The sequence below is a fragment of the Pararge aegeria genome, chromosome 4 (genome assembly GCF_905163445.1).
Source record: "Pararge aegeria chromosome 4, ilParAegt1.1, whole genome shotgun sequence".
NCBI classification, from domain to species: Eukaryota; Metazoa; Arthropoda; class Insecta; order Lepidoptera; family Nymphalidae; genus Pararge; species Pararge aegeria.
The window spans coordinates 20915899-20930941 of record NC_053183.1 but is presented as its reverse complement, the minus strand read 5'-3'; the positions used below and the strand labels follow the sequence as shown (position 1 = coordinate 20930941).

Genomic DNA, 15043 nt, shown 5'->3' with positions numbered 1-15043 from the left:
ATTTTGATTCTTCCGTTGCGGGACATTTCATAATCCTGTTGTTTTGAAGTATCAACCCTTTTTGGCCTGGTAGAAAATCTTTATGGCTACCCTTGAGCAGGACGAAGGTTATGTGGAACTTCTCCGTTTAAAGAGGGTATACCCAGGCTAGGGAGGGCTTGTCCCTCTTCTTGGCTTTTTAGGCGCCCGAGGAACTAAATTATTAACTCTACTGATTCTAATGCAAGTTCCAATTCTTCAAACCAGACCTTCTGTTATAATGTAACTTCAGTTGTTTTAATCAATTAAATTTAAAAAATCTATTTTTTTTCTATTAGCAATTTGGAATTGCCAGGTCTGTCAGTTTTTTGAGACTCCTACTACCGGTTTAAAAGTCAAATTCTACAGAGTAGAAGGTTTAAATTCAGCAATTTAACCGGAAGCAGCGCGTCGTGCTGTGGAAGCTATGTAACTCTATTATCATCTGACAGATTATAGTTTGAAGATAATGATTAAAACTCCTTCCGATATTTCAATCCAATAGAGTTCTGATAGTTGATCGAATATGACCTGCTTTCGCATCCATTATATTTATTGACGGCTGTTGGTGTCCATTCACGAAGCCATTAACTTAATTCGTAACGTGACACGGATTAATAGCACTTCCAATCGGATTTTGTTCTTGCTCTACATTTTTTTGGTTTACATATTTTAGTTGCTATTTGTCACGAACACGTATTTTATGATCACCACTGGCTGCAATTCACACTTTTAACTTATTTAATTACCTTTATAACATGTTGGTACTGCATTTACGATAAGATACCAACATAGTTTTGCTCCCGGTTTCTGAAACGCTCATCAGTTAACAATTTAGGGAATCGACCTCTAAATCATTAATCATTTCAAATTAAAAAAAAACGACGGCACTGTATTTTGTCTAAAGTAGATCTAGTGTTGACTTTGATTGCCAACTAGTTTTTTTTAGTTTTTTTTTCTTGATGGGCATTTCAGAAATTGGGTCTTCCGAAGCACAGGTTTTTCAAAATGCTTGTAATAAGTAATTAATGTCCGTTATGTTTTCAGCTATTCAGGATAGTCGATGTTACTTGATGAACGGTGGTGCTGTAGAGAGCTTTTTCATAAGTGAAGACACACCAGTAGGCAGTATTATAGGTAAGTTTTAACAACTGTATTTATTTTATTTATCAACATTATATTGGGCAATATATATGTAGACACGTTTACAATCCTTATAAATTGTCATCATTTTTGGGATCATCCACCTCTCACCTCCTTACCTCATCTATAAGCAATTACTCTATAGATTCTGTTAAAACACTACTGAAGATCAAAAAATAATGTATTTTAATAGTTGTCTTGTTATTGAGGTACTGAAAAAACATATTTGGTTTTCTGTCACTGAGGTCGCAAAATTTAGCGCCTAATGTAGATTATTTTAACAAATTTAAGAACTCTTACAAAAGCCTCTACAAAAAGCAGCAGTTCCAAGTGTGCTAATATTAGAATGTTGAAAATAAACATTGTACCATGTAGAAACCGTGAGCTAGTTTCTAGTTGTTATTTTTAATCGTAAGGTACACTAAGCGTGAATGGCGACCCCAGCGCGGTGGGCGGTGACATCTCGCTGCACATCCAGGAGAAGAACGCCGCGGTGGAGTTGGCGGCGGGCTCCAAGAACATCACCCTGCGGAGAGCGCTGGACCGCGAGGAGAAGCTCGGACCCTCCAGCGTGTACGTCAACGTGCGCTGCGACCGGCGGCACACCGCTGATCCCGTGAGTACAATGCACAGATAAACCGCATGGGTTTATTGTGGAGCAGTCGTGAGTCAGAAGCATGATTTTTGGTAGGCCTGTAGGCTAAGTACAAGATTTGTTCGCTCGCAATCATGGAGTCGTTTTTGCATATCAAACTCTGCAACGTCAATGTATGCAGGACTAATAATAATTATCAGATGTTTTAGTAAATATCAACAATTTACATTTTAAAATTCATTTTTTATCTTGTGAGAGATGAAAGCGGAGCCGGATGCTTCCAAGCAACCTTGTCATTAAGAAATTCATCAATTGTATAATAACCTCGGTGTAATAAATGTGTTTCAACACATTCTTTAAACTTATGCATTGGTAGGTCCAAAATTACCTTAGGAATCATATTATAAAAGCGTATACTCAGTCCCACAAATGACTTCTGCACCTTCCGCAGACGATATGCAGATGTCACTAATTTATGACCATTTCTTGTAAGTCGACTGTTTATATCCACTTTTTGTTTATAAAGAAACTGTCTTACAAATACTATATTGTTATAAATATATTGTGAGGCTACCGTAAGGATACCTATTTCTTTAAATTTTGCACGGAGGGATTCACGTGATTTAAGTTTATATATTGACCGTACAGCTCTTTTCTGCAATATGAATATAGTTCCAACATCAGCAGCTTTGCCCCATACTAATATCCCGTAAGACATGACACTATGAAAGTACGCAAAGTAAACAAGTCTTTCTGTTTCTACGTCAGTAATCTGTCTAATTTTCCTGACGGCGTAGGAAGCCGAGCTTAGTATACCTGCTAGTATATCTATATGGGTACCCCACTGAAGCTTATAATCTAAGGTCAAGCCCAGAAAAACTGTTGAATCATTCATTTTAAGTGCTTCTAATCGATCGAAGGAAAGAGGCCAAGCGGACGTACCCACAGATGTTGGACGGACCAAGTAAATTGCGTATCATACGGCAGAAAATCGGAAGAGATCGAGACATATATGAAGCGAAGTATATGTGTATAAGTAAAGGATGAAAATCACTTGATTTACTTTTTGGTGGCTAGGGAGACAGTTTTGGGATCACAAAACTAAAACCTGGGCCCTGTCTCCCAAAACATTAGTTTTGAATCGTTTTTCGCAAACTACATCTCCACATCCCCAGAGCTTCGTGGTGCCGGTGTCGGTGCGCGTATGGGACGTGAACGACAACGCGCCGGCGTGGCGCGGCGCACCGTACCGCGCGCGCGTGTCGGAGCTGGCGGCGCCGGGCGCGCGGCTGCTGGCGGCACCGGCGCACGACCCCGACCAGCCCGGCCCGCACGCCACCGTGCGCTACTCCGTGCTGCCGGGCCCCGCCTCGGTACGTACACCCCATGACTCGTGTCTGTGTTGCAATCAGCCCGGCCCGCATGCCACAATTGTATTAATCACTCCAAACTGCCTGACATTAGTACCTAACTACATTGCAGGAGTACGTGGGGTTTCAAAGCGAGCTGGACAGCACGGTGGTGGTGAAGCGTGCGCTAGACTACGAGACGCTGCGCAACTTCACGGTGCGCCTGCGCGCGCAGGACGGGGGCTCCCCGCCGCGCTACAACGACACCACGCTGAGCGTGGAGGTGTTGGACGCGGACGACCAGAACCCGCAGTTCACGCACGAGCACTACACCGCCGTCGTCCCGGACAATGCGCAAGACGTGAGTGCCCATTGCTATTATCCTCTGCTAACTGCCTCGGTCGATTCTGAGGTCAGCCCATCGAATAGTATTGGGTTTTTATGAAGAAATAACTACTAGCATTCCTTTCCGATGGTGCCCGTGCTACCATCCCATCGTACTATGAGTGTGGGCGAAAACAATTTATTTTATTTATTAATTAATTTTATTCTTTATACTCACTAACATCTTAGAAGCTTTATTCACAATTTGATTAACACGTTTATCATATACCTAGTAGTTTAGAGTCAAACAAGATACCAAGATCACATAATATGTAAGATCGACACCAGATATTTTTGTTTTGTATGTCACTATGTGGATCTAAATAAGTCGCGCTTAACGAAATTTCAAAACATATGGACATATTAAGATCAATTTATTGTACAGTAATGGCCGGCTCGTCTTACAGAAGTATCTCATCCCTAGAATTTTTAACAACTCCAAAGCATATTCAGCACCGGCCGGACCCAGTCGTTGCCGGTCGGCTGTCTGAATTGGTCCACTCATCACACGTGGGGCTGTGTTGCACCGGCAGGGCACGGTCCTGGAGCTGTCCCCGGGGCCCGTGTCCGCGGCCGACCGCGACCTGGGCATCAACGCGCCCGTGTACTACAGCGCCAGCGGCGACGGCGCGGCGCTGCTGCGCCTGGACCGCGACAGCGGCGCCCTGGCCGCCACGCCGCCGCTGCTGCAGCACGCGCTGCCCGTCACTGTGGTGCTGAAGGTGAGAGCACCGCGCCTGCGTAGGAGGCCGACCCGTGTCGAGTCCGACACAAGAGTGTTAAATGAATGATGGTTTCCCGTCAAACCATTGGCAGGCGACTCAAGTGGACAACGCTGACCGCTACGCTCTAGCGACCGTGACCGTGCGGCGCACCGCAGCCGCAGGCCCGGCTCGCGCTGCGGCGGCGAACGCGGCGGACGCGGGTGTGCGGTTCGCGCGGCGCGGCTACGCGGTGTCGGTGCCGGAGGACGCGCCGCCGGGCAGCGTGCTGACAGCGCTCCACACCCGATCGCTGCACGAGGTGAGGAGGCAGGGCTTCGAGTCGGTTACCATAATAGTTTCCGTCTAAGTAACTTTTCTGGAAGGTTGCCATTCGCATAAGTTAATGCTGATAGAGTTGATAAAGCGTGCTCGGTGCTCCAGACGCCGCTGCAGTTCTACGTGTCGGAGCGCAGCTTCTTGGAGCAGTTCGCCATCAACGGCGCGGGCGAAGTGCTGCTGCGCAAGCCGCTGGACTACGAGACGACAGAGCGCTACCACTACCAAGTCATGGTTACGGACGGCAACTCGGTGAGGGACTTTGTGATCGCACAACGTGCAACGCCTATACTCGACTTACCAGCATTTGAATTCAGAAAACAGGGATTAAAGTAGGACAATCATTTGTTTCAATTTAACTCTCGTGTTGGCTACACGAGAGTTAAATATTTCAACTAACATCACTTATAAAAACACGGATGGTACATATCCGTAATATGCACTCAAAGCCGCATGTATTGATACCGTGCGCACATACACTTACATAATCATAATCAATGTGAGCTTACAATTACTGTTTTTGTCAAGAATTATTCCTAAAAATTTTAAAGCGTCAACTTCTTTAACTTTCGTATCACCATATTAAATCTTGATCGGCAGAGTAATAGGAAGAGTAACCGAATTGTATAGTTTTTGTGTTCCTTAAAATTAATTTATATTCACTATTAGGTACTTAGCTAAATAATTATATATTCCAAAGCGTGATTTTAAAATGTTAAGGATCGTCCGCAAATAGCAATAAGGCTGGCTCGTTACCTTTGCAATGTCATTAATATCAGTTAGAAAAAGGAAGGGTCATAGAATACTACCCCTCTTATTGTATTTTATTACCTTGATACTATATTAAATTTTCTATCACTTAATTACGGCTTTATCCGCTCACGTGCCTTCCCTCTGACACCGTATTTTTTTCCAATTTGTCCAACATTTTTTATGATTCAATAAGTCAAAAACTTTAGCCTTATATTAAACATATAGTTGTAATAGGTATTTCTTTGTTTAGGCTGTGATTAATAATTTTATTTAAATAAAACATGCCTATGTTTTAGAGCTATTGTTGCGAAATCCAAACTGTTCTCCAACAAGTAGATTTTGGGCGACAAAAATCTTTTGAGGCGCTAAAGCATAGCATAGCATATCCATCCCTTGCTGTGGATAATTAACGACCTCAATTATTTTTTCTCCCTAATAACCGTGTTGTCCTTGATTGTTATCAACATTGATGACAATAGTCAGTCTCTTTATAATGAAATCATTTTAGTCAATTTTATTTTTTTTTTTAAACTCTCTGCTTAGGACAGGAAATAAAATATGTTTTATCGTAAACACTTTTCTGTTGTGTACTCTTTACATTTCAGATGCGAATATTAAAAATTAGTTAGGCTCGTGATTTAAGAATGATTATTTATCTAGTTGTTCCGATTTCAATCATCAAATATAAGACATCGTAAGGATCTGTACTGTTTGGTAGCTAATTTCTCAAGAAAAGAAAAACACTCTTTCTTTATCTGTTTTTTTATATCTTAAACGTCCTTCCATCTTTGTTTTCTCTGTTACTAATAAGATGGGTTCCTTCAAATTAAGATAGGTGTTTTCTACGTAAGCGTGGTCCATTTTTCTTTTTACACAAGAGATAATTTTAACGGTAAGATCCAAGATTTACTAAGAACGCATCGACACCATTCTTCTTCTTCATTCTGCGATTAAATGCGAAAGTGTGCTTGTTTCTTTTATTAATGAAATTTATCACAAATATGTAAAGCTAGCCTGGAGATGGGCATAGGATAGCTTTCCAAGTTATTCCAAGATTTGAACGAGATATTTTGTCGTGGTTTTTGAAAATTTTGGATATTTTTGGATATGTCGGATGCAAGTTATCACTCGAAAAAAACTACAGAGTATCAATAGACTGTGTCGCTTCCCCGCAGAACGACACCGCGTGGATCAACATCACCGTGCAGAACGTGAACGAGTGGGAGCCGCGCTTCCGCCACGCGCACTACGAGTTCCTGCTGCACGAGCTGCCGCCGGCCGGACCCGCGCGCGTGGGCGCGCTGCACGCCTTCGACGGCGACCGCCAGGACTCCGTGGCGCTGCACCTCAGCGGCCCGGACGCCAAGTGAGTGTCAACCCCGTGCCGAGCCGCGCTTCCGCCCCACGCACTACGAGGTCCCGAGTTCACGAGCTGCCTGCGTGTACTATTTTCTGTATCACAAAAAGAAATATGCTCCAGCTTCGATGGCTGGTATTTCTATGAAGCATTTTTACGCATACATGCGAATGGTAGAAACAGCTTTCTTCTGCGAAACGAATTCTTCGAATTGTTTCTCCATTGCTCTGCCAAAAACAGACGACGATTCATTTAATATCAGCCTCCCTATTCCGAAACTTTTCCGATAGTTGCTGACCGATGACGACTTGACGCCCTAAAGTCAAATGCGTTCTGTATGAGGACAATAATCTATTGTCCAACTAGCCGGGGCGGTACTGGCCCCGTGCTGACGGCTCGTGCTTGCAGGGCGCTGTTCGTGAACGCGCAGGGCGAGGTGTTCGTGCGCGCGGAGGCGCTGCGCGCGCTCAACGCGTCCGTGCTGCACGTGGTGGCCACCGCCGTGGACTCGGGCTCGCCGCCGCGCCAGGTGCGACCCCTGCTCGTGCCGACACACGTGCACGAGGCTTCTTATGTACCCAGTACTTGACCTTGAGTAGAGATGAGGATTGTATTCCAAAAGAACGTCATAGCTTCACCGAAATCAAATGCGAATACTAGTACTCAACCTTTGACTTTGACTTTGAAAAAGGATATGATGCAGCTATCGTTTTGTATAGCAATTTTGGATGTAGATGATATTTTCAGACATGCAGCTGCGCCATCTAAATGTATCTTTCAATTTTGTTACCGAAGACAAAATTGGAAGATGCATTTAGGTGGCGAAAGGGAGGACCGAATTCGATCCCCACCATACATCGCTAATTTTCCGAGTACTTACTGTAATTTACGCAATTATGAAGTAACCATTGCTTTAACTGTGAAGGAAAATATCGTGAAGAAATCTGCACGTGCTAAAAAAACAGGTGATGGTAGACCCAACTGCAATACTAACAATGTTCAGGATGGAACTTAGATCTTTCATTAATTAGTAGTATTATTGAAGCCAAATACCTAGTTTCTTAGCAGTAAGTTTTTATTCTTATGAATAACTAATAAATACTGTATGTTAAGCTTCACTATAATTCATTTTAATTGCTACCTTGAAATGACTCTACTACCAGTTCGAAATGCTGTCTTAGGCAGAGAAGACCACTGGCAAGAAACTCTACCGTTTCTCTTTTATTTAATCAGTTGAAACAATACTTATACACAAAATTTTTACATTGTCATATGTTATTACGCTAGACTCTTTGATACAAATCATATAAGATAGGTCAAACACAACTACTATTTTCACTTATAACACCAGGATTTTGGAACCAGCTGTTTGTATAGAGCAAACTTTGCTACATATACTGTCCGTATCAAATAATGCTAAGACTCCGTATATATATAATAACCCAGAACATATTAGAGATATACTTATCTTACGTAATATCAGGTACCACCATAGTACCAATAGCTTTTAACAACTCCATCACCAGTACATACGACTCTTGTTCTGCCAATAACAATATTTCGTTAACTACGATATAGTTAATTAAATCATCTATTCCCAATTTGAAACGTTCTAACTTCTATCACCATACTTCACTTCATCTGTTTTTAAAATTAGCACGGATTTTAATTAATTATAAAATCCGTGCTAATTTTTCTTTCCCGCCAATAGATCTTGTCAGTTGTCAAACTCTCGTCACCGCCAAAGATTATATCCTTTTCTTTGATAGTCTTGTAAAGGCCATTATTTTATTTTCAAAACACTATGAATATACTGTCAATGAGTATCATAAATAAAGTGCTGTAATTACCTGTTTCCTAACACAAGCTTGAGAACTCTACGTAATGCTCTCAAAGATGTGTGAAATCTACCGATTCGCACTTGGCCACCGTGGTGAACTACAGCCTTAACTCTGTATTGGGTCGGTAACGATGATGATGCGGAAAAAAACTCAAAGTGCGCTGCTTCCACTGGAGACTAAAGGCCGATTTCGCCAATCAATGTTTAGAATTTTAGCAACCCGATAATTGCTTTAACCTACTATTGGTATAAAAGAGTGTCCCTCCATACCGTACCGTACCAACAATAAGTGATTGTGTCTTTCAACTGACGCTTGATTTATTGATTGTCTGACAAATGTTCATAATGCCCCGTTGGCTGAGGCATCGTGGACGCTGACCACGATGCCTCAGCCAACGTGGGGGCAATGGGCCTAAGGCTGGGTCGCATGTGTGCAGACGTCGGTGCCGGTGTCGGTGCGCATCCCGGAGCGGCTGGCGCAGGCGCAGGCGCGGCCGCCGCTGTTGGCGGCGCTGGCGTGCGCGCTGGCGCTGCTGGCGCTGGCGCTGCTGGCACTGCTGGCGCACCTGTGCCGCCTCCGGTACGCGCGCCCGCAGTACAGTCCCGTCACATTCTGTCACAGTTACTGTACCTGTAAGGTTGCCTATTCGCCTGCGTTGTGAATCGGCAACCGATATGGAAACGTGATGTGATGTGCGCCTCGGACGCAAACACAACTTCTACTCTACTTGTTAAAATTGTCTGCACTGTACTTTTGACACAAGTTTTTTTTTATTATGACAGTGTTACAAGTGATTTGTGCTATATGTTCCTTGACAAGTAGCAAAGCGAGAGGCTAAATTCACCTCTAAAATATGTCCTCCATCTAGTCAGCTCCTTGGATCCTACTGACTAATGCTGCATGCATTTTAATCACTGGCTAATAAACTAGGAAACTATAAAATAGCATATTATTTAAGTTTCAGCGATAAAATTTGCCTAATGATACAAGTATGTTAAAAGCAAATAGTAAAGGTTATCTTTTTTCTACATGATTCCAGACGCCGAAGGCAAGTGAAAGACAAGAGCGCGACCGTCGCAGTGGCACCGGAAAAGAGCGCGACGCCCGCGCCGGCCGCCAGCCTGTCGGCGGGCAGCGCGGCGGGCGGCAGCGGCTCGCTGCAGAGCGTGTCGGCCGGCGCCAGCAGCATCCTGGCCGCGTCCACCTGCAGCCTGGACCGCGACAGGGCGCCTGACAAGCCGCTCGACAAGCCGCTCAGTAAGAGAACTGCTATACATATTATTGGCACTTGTCGTGCTCTTTTGAATTTGTTTAATAAGTTAACGCAGACGTTTACTGCTTGTCGTGTTTTTATGCGACACACAGCTTTAGATGATATATTTTTATTCAAATATGCATTTAATATATGGAAAACTTATGGGTCTGTAAATACTCGTATTTGCAATTTTGTATATGATGCTTACTTATGACTGTGTGATGTTTAAATAATTATGAAGTGATGGCAATAACTACTTTGACTTAAACCTTAAGCTAGGAGGGTTCAAAACGCACTACTACAACTACTTAAATTCACAGCATTGCGCCAGGTAGGTCGTCAAGATAGGTCAGAGCATAGTGACTAAAATAATTGTTACGTTCGACTGTCGCGGAGAGGTTGGTACAGCGCGACAGTCGCACCGGTCATACTCAGTCCCGCCCGCAGACGGCAGCGCGGCGCGACAGTCGCAGCGCCTTCCAGCGCGCGGCAAGGTGGCGCCCGCAAGCCCCGCGCCCGCGCCCGGCGCGCTCAGCGACCACCTGCACGGCGCGGCGGGCCGCTCGGGCGTGGCGTGGCCCAGCGCCACCATCCCCGCGCGCGTCAAGCAGCTGAGCTGGGACGACGCCGCGCCGCAGGTGTGTGCCCGCGTCCGCTGACGCGTCAACCGCCGGCCGTCCGTGCTCACATAGCACATTCAGAGTTCCAACAGCCACGGTCGGGCCGCGCTGCGTTTTCTGGTGTTGAGTCGCCATTCCAGCACCTTGGGAGCTTGGAACCCAGACGTCCATCAGTTCTCCGAGCTTTGTGCCCCGCTCTAGCAATCTGAACATTAATCTTGGTGATTCGTTGAGTAATGCCGTTAACTCTAGTTATGGTACAGATCTCTTCATTTGATTACGTAGAGATACTCCCAGCATAGCTTTTACCATCGCCGGCTGAGTGGCATCTCTACAAAGTATCTAACAAATTAGCTTCCGTTTCACACGGATTCTAAATTTTAATGCAGTTTATAAGTAGGAGGTAAGCAAACATGTTATAGTAGAGAAAAGCAAATAAACTCAAAGATTTGTTATGTGATGTCGTAACAAACATATTTTAGGTGCGATTACATGGCAAATTTTTAATAACTCAACGTATCTACTATGGAAAAGTATTATTATTCTAAACTGCCCCAAATAAGTATCGGCATTGCACCCGTGCGAAGCTATAGCGGGTAGCTAGCTTACAAACATTATTACTTAAGCAACTTAATAATACTAAATCCACACGTCATATAAATCAGGATTCGGAAACCGGAAAAAATTTCAAATCAGTTTCGTTTTCCAACCCTGGTATTGGAATCATTTCGGATAAAGTTTCAATTTCGGTTTTTTTAACCGTTTGAACAGAGAAACCGTCTTTTTCATTTAACTCAATAGATTGAAATTAACCGGTCCTACGATCTTCATTTTCAGTTATTTTTGTGATTTGTTGCGCACGATGCTATAAGTACGAGTAATCTAAAGCGTCAGAACGTTTAAATGGTCATAAGTTGTTCCAAGCATATCATTTTTCTTAAATAGCATGCTTTTTCTGTGAACTTAACCAAAAGTGTCGGCATACTATGGGTTAGGTACCCATAATGTGCCGACACTTTTTAAATTCTTAAAAAATTAAGTTTTTTTGTATTTAAACATCTTGATATGGATGATTAGATGATAAGAATCGACAAAAATCAATTAAAAATATGTGTAATTAATAACATTTTTGTTATTTGCAGCGAAGTAGGAATAGGGAATTACAGCACTAAATCTATGGATAAATCTGAAAAATATAACAACAGAACATACTTTGTATACTCAATGATAGTATATTCATAGTGCTCTGAAAATAGAATAATGGCCTTTACAGACTAGATTCTCAAAGAAAAGGACGTGATCTATGGCGGTGACGCGAGTTTGACAAGATCGATTGGCGGGAAAGAAAAGTTAGCACGGATTTGAATTAATTAAATATCAATTGAGAAAAAGATATTGAGTGAAGTATGGTGATAGAAGTTAGAACGTTACAAATTTGGAATAGATGATTTAATTAATGGAAACGGTATACTTAACGAAATATTGGTGACGGATTTGTTAAAAGTTGTTGGTACTTAATGGTGGTACCTGATATTATATAAGATATGTATATCTCTAATATCCTTTGGGTTATTTGGGTATCATAATATATGGAGTCCTATCATTATTTTTTACAGACAGGTTTTTCTATACAAACTTGTTCCAAAAGTGCTGGTGTTTTGACCTATCTTATATGTCTTAAATCAAAGGGCCTAGCGTTATAACATACGACAATGTTGTAATTGTTGTTAAAAGTCTTGTTTTAACTGATTGAATAAAAGAGCAACGATTGAGTTTCTTGCCAGTGGTCTTCTCTGCCGAAGACAGCATTTCGAACTGGTAGTAGAGTCATTTCAAGGTAACAATTAATATGAATTATAGAGAAGCTTAATATACAGTATAAGATTCGGTCCAGTTATGTTATTTTACACCTTGGGGAAACAGGGTTATAGAGGACAGCCCCACTGTTCTCATGCAGGTTGGTGGGCTTTAATGATATCATTTATAAAATTAATACTTTAATAGTTTGTTATAAGTAAGGAAGAATAACATTCCTGAGAAATAAACCTACTGCTTAGAAACTAGGTATTTAGCTTCAACAATACTATTAATGAAAGATCTGCCATCCCTAAAATTGCCAGTCTTGGAGTTAATATCTGGGTCTACCATCACCTATTTTTTTAGCACACGCATCACAAACTAGGCTAGGCATTAATCAAAGGGACTATTGTGACTTGCATAAACCATTCGTTCAATTAAAAATGGTAACCTATAGTATTATACTTTGTTTAATCATTTAACCAGTAAAACGATAAACCAGTTATTAACCAAATTTTCCTGCAAATTGAAACCGATTCCGAGTCCTGATAGAAATAGCCGTTTTGCCAAATTATTAAATGAAGACAATGTAATTTTTTAATAATGGTTTAAGTTTAGTTGTTTTTCTTATCTGCCTCTGGAGATGTTCTTTTTTTGTTGTTCAAATTAATTCATATCCATTTACATTTTGATATTTTGAATTACAGAATTAAGAAATTCTGTTTTTTGCATATTTTTTTCAAATGAATATTTCTTTTAGCCCGAGGGTGTAGTCTACCGTTGCTTTAGAGAAGTGAGACCAAAAGTCCCTTCTTATGTATATAGTATCTAAAGATTGTTATACAACGTGTTAATGAAAGCCGCAATAATACTTTAAAGGCTTTAGAGGTACATTAATTACTGAGAGTTATCTGTGAACCTGAAGCGCTAGTAGTTTTTAAGTAAAGCATTGCTATAGTTTTTACTGATAGAAAGCGGTATCGGTGTCGGTCTTTTATCTTCAATACAATTGTCATAAACAAACATTTAAAATGTTTGGAATTAGTTTGTGTGAAAAAATAAATATGCTTTTGATTTTATATTCTATACAGGGTGTTTCCTTATGAAATATACTTATGCACCCTTCAACAGTTTTTCCGAATTCCGTGACCCGTTTAATTTTGGTTTCGTATTTTATTTGTTTGATATATGTGCAGCTGCCTCTACCAAATGAATAAATGTTTCCGCATCTGTTTTAAATATCCGACGCGCAGGACGGCGACGAGCGGCGCGAGCTAGCGGAGGCCACGAACGCGGCCGTGTCGGATCACATGAACCTCACGGTGTACTTCTGACCGGTGACCGCCTTCCGGAGCTGGGCCAGGCCGATGGCAACCCCTGGCCGTGCATTATTCCCACCCGTGCGCCAATGCTCGGGGAGTTTTTATCCTTTCCCCGGGGAAATATGTCTCCTTGCCTTGCTGGCCATGCTGGCGTGCTGCGGGGGACTACACATCGGTGATAAGAAATACTTAGTTAAGACACAATAAGATTTCATCGTCGTTTCGCACATTCGAAACCTCTATCAACCTTCGGGCAGCTTCAAAACATTCCCCAATTGATCTCTATTTTTTGTAAAAATAATATTCTATGTAAAAAACCGATCTCTACATTTTTCTTCACTTTTCTCTCCCTCAAGTTATAATATACATATTTTGAACCTCTTTATTCTAGTTATATCTTGACGTCCTAGGTGCTATACCCGGAATGTACAAACTTTTATATAACTATGTTACATATTGAGTTTTTCCTGTTTCCTATGAGAGAGAAGACCTGTGCGACTAAGGAACGCTGATGATGTTACTGATGATTTGATCTAATTTATTCCTAACATTTAAATAATTAAACACCGTTGAGCGAAAGATATAAAGTGATTCCTGACCCGTTCTACCCGCGTTATTATAAGTCGTTATTTTACTTATTAGAAATGTGTAAATAGTAGATGTCAAAACTATTTTCTATGATTCTTAAGTGTAGATAAAAATTCTTATTTCAAACATGTTTATTGTTAATAGAATATACATTAGTTGTGTAGAATTATGTTTTATATTGTAGATATTAGTCAATTTTGTACGAATACAAATGTAATATTTAATTAAATTAAGTGAAACAAATATGTCACTATACCTACATTATATAGGATCAAATTGAAGGACCAAAGTTTAGTGGCATAGACATTATTCTTAAAGAAGGATTTTTGTTTTTTACAATGATTTTGCCTTTTACATTAACAAAATCCGTACTAACTGTGCTCTGAAATTAGAATACGAAATTGCGAAGATGGTAAGTAGGTAATTGGTGTTTCTGTTTTTCACAGATTTGTGTCCAACACATACAGAAGTAATCATTAAGCGTGGTCTAGGCTCTAAGAATCCTTCCACAGGCCTTGTCCCTTACAAGGCCTGTGATAATTCTGGGAAAAATTACTGATCGTGCTCAAAGGTTATCTTTATAAAATTGGTGCTGGAATCAGTTGAAGATTCGCATCCGTTCAGTTTCTGGGGCACATTGTACAATGAGCAAAGATTTCTACTTTTCACATTTTTTTTATTTCAGAGTACTAATACTCTCTTTAGCTAATTAATAACGATGGTAAAACAATCACTGCCAGTGTGTGAAGGAACGCCCTGACTATTGTGATTACGTTATTCTAATAATTTAGCGTTACAATACTTAATTATTTAGTTAAAATTGTTGTTACTTATCTATTTATAAATTATTTAATATGTGTTAATGGATATGTCATTGTTATTAAAGTTCTGTTGACTAAGACGAGTTTCATTACCCTCAAACTCCAGAAAAGTGACATTGTGAATTTGCCTGTCCGTCTGTGTACCTTCGTTTCATTTGCA

At 41.3% G+C, this 15043-nt stretch overlaps 1 protein-coding gene across 1 annotated transcript in view; it reads left to right on the top strand.

Moving 5' to 3' along the window:
• Positions 1-13486, top strand: part of LOC120637570 (protocadherin-16-like) — a 32431-nt gene extending 18945 nt beyond the window's left edge. The window contains exons 2-14 of the mRNA XM_039909406.1: positions 1066-1155; positions 1578-1777; positions 2932-3129; positions 3239-3466; positions 4023-4211; positions 4306-4512; positions 4635-4781; positions 6458-6648; positions 7048-7168; positions 8917-9059; positions 9520-9737; positions 10183-10373; positions 13406-13486. Of these exons, the coding sequence (XP_039765340.1) occupies positions 1066-1155; positions 1578-1777; positions 2932-3129; positions 3239-3466; positions 4023-4211; positions 4306-4512; positions 4635-4781; positions 6458-6648; positions 7048-7168; positions 8917-9059; positions 9520-9737; positions 10183-10373; positions 13406-13486 (2204 nt within the window). The remainder of the gene's footprint in view (positions 1-1065; positions 1156-1577; positions 1778-2931; positions 3130-3238; positions 3467-4022; positions 4212-4305; positions 4513-4634; positions 4782-6457; positions 6649-7047; positions 7169-8916; positions 9060-9519; positions 9738-10182; positions 10374-13405) is intronic.
• The last annotated feature ends 1557 nt before the right edge of the window (positions 13487-15043 follow it).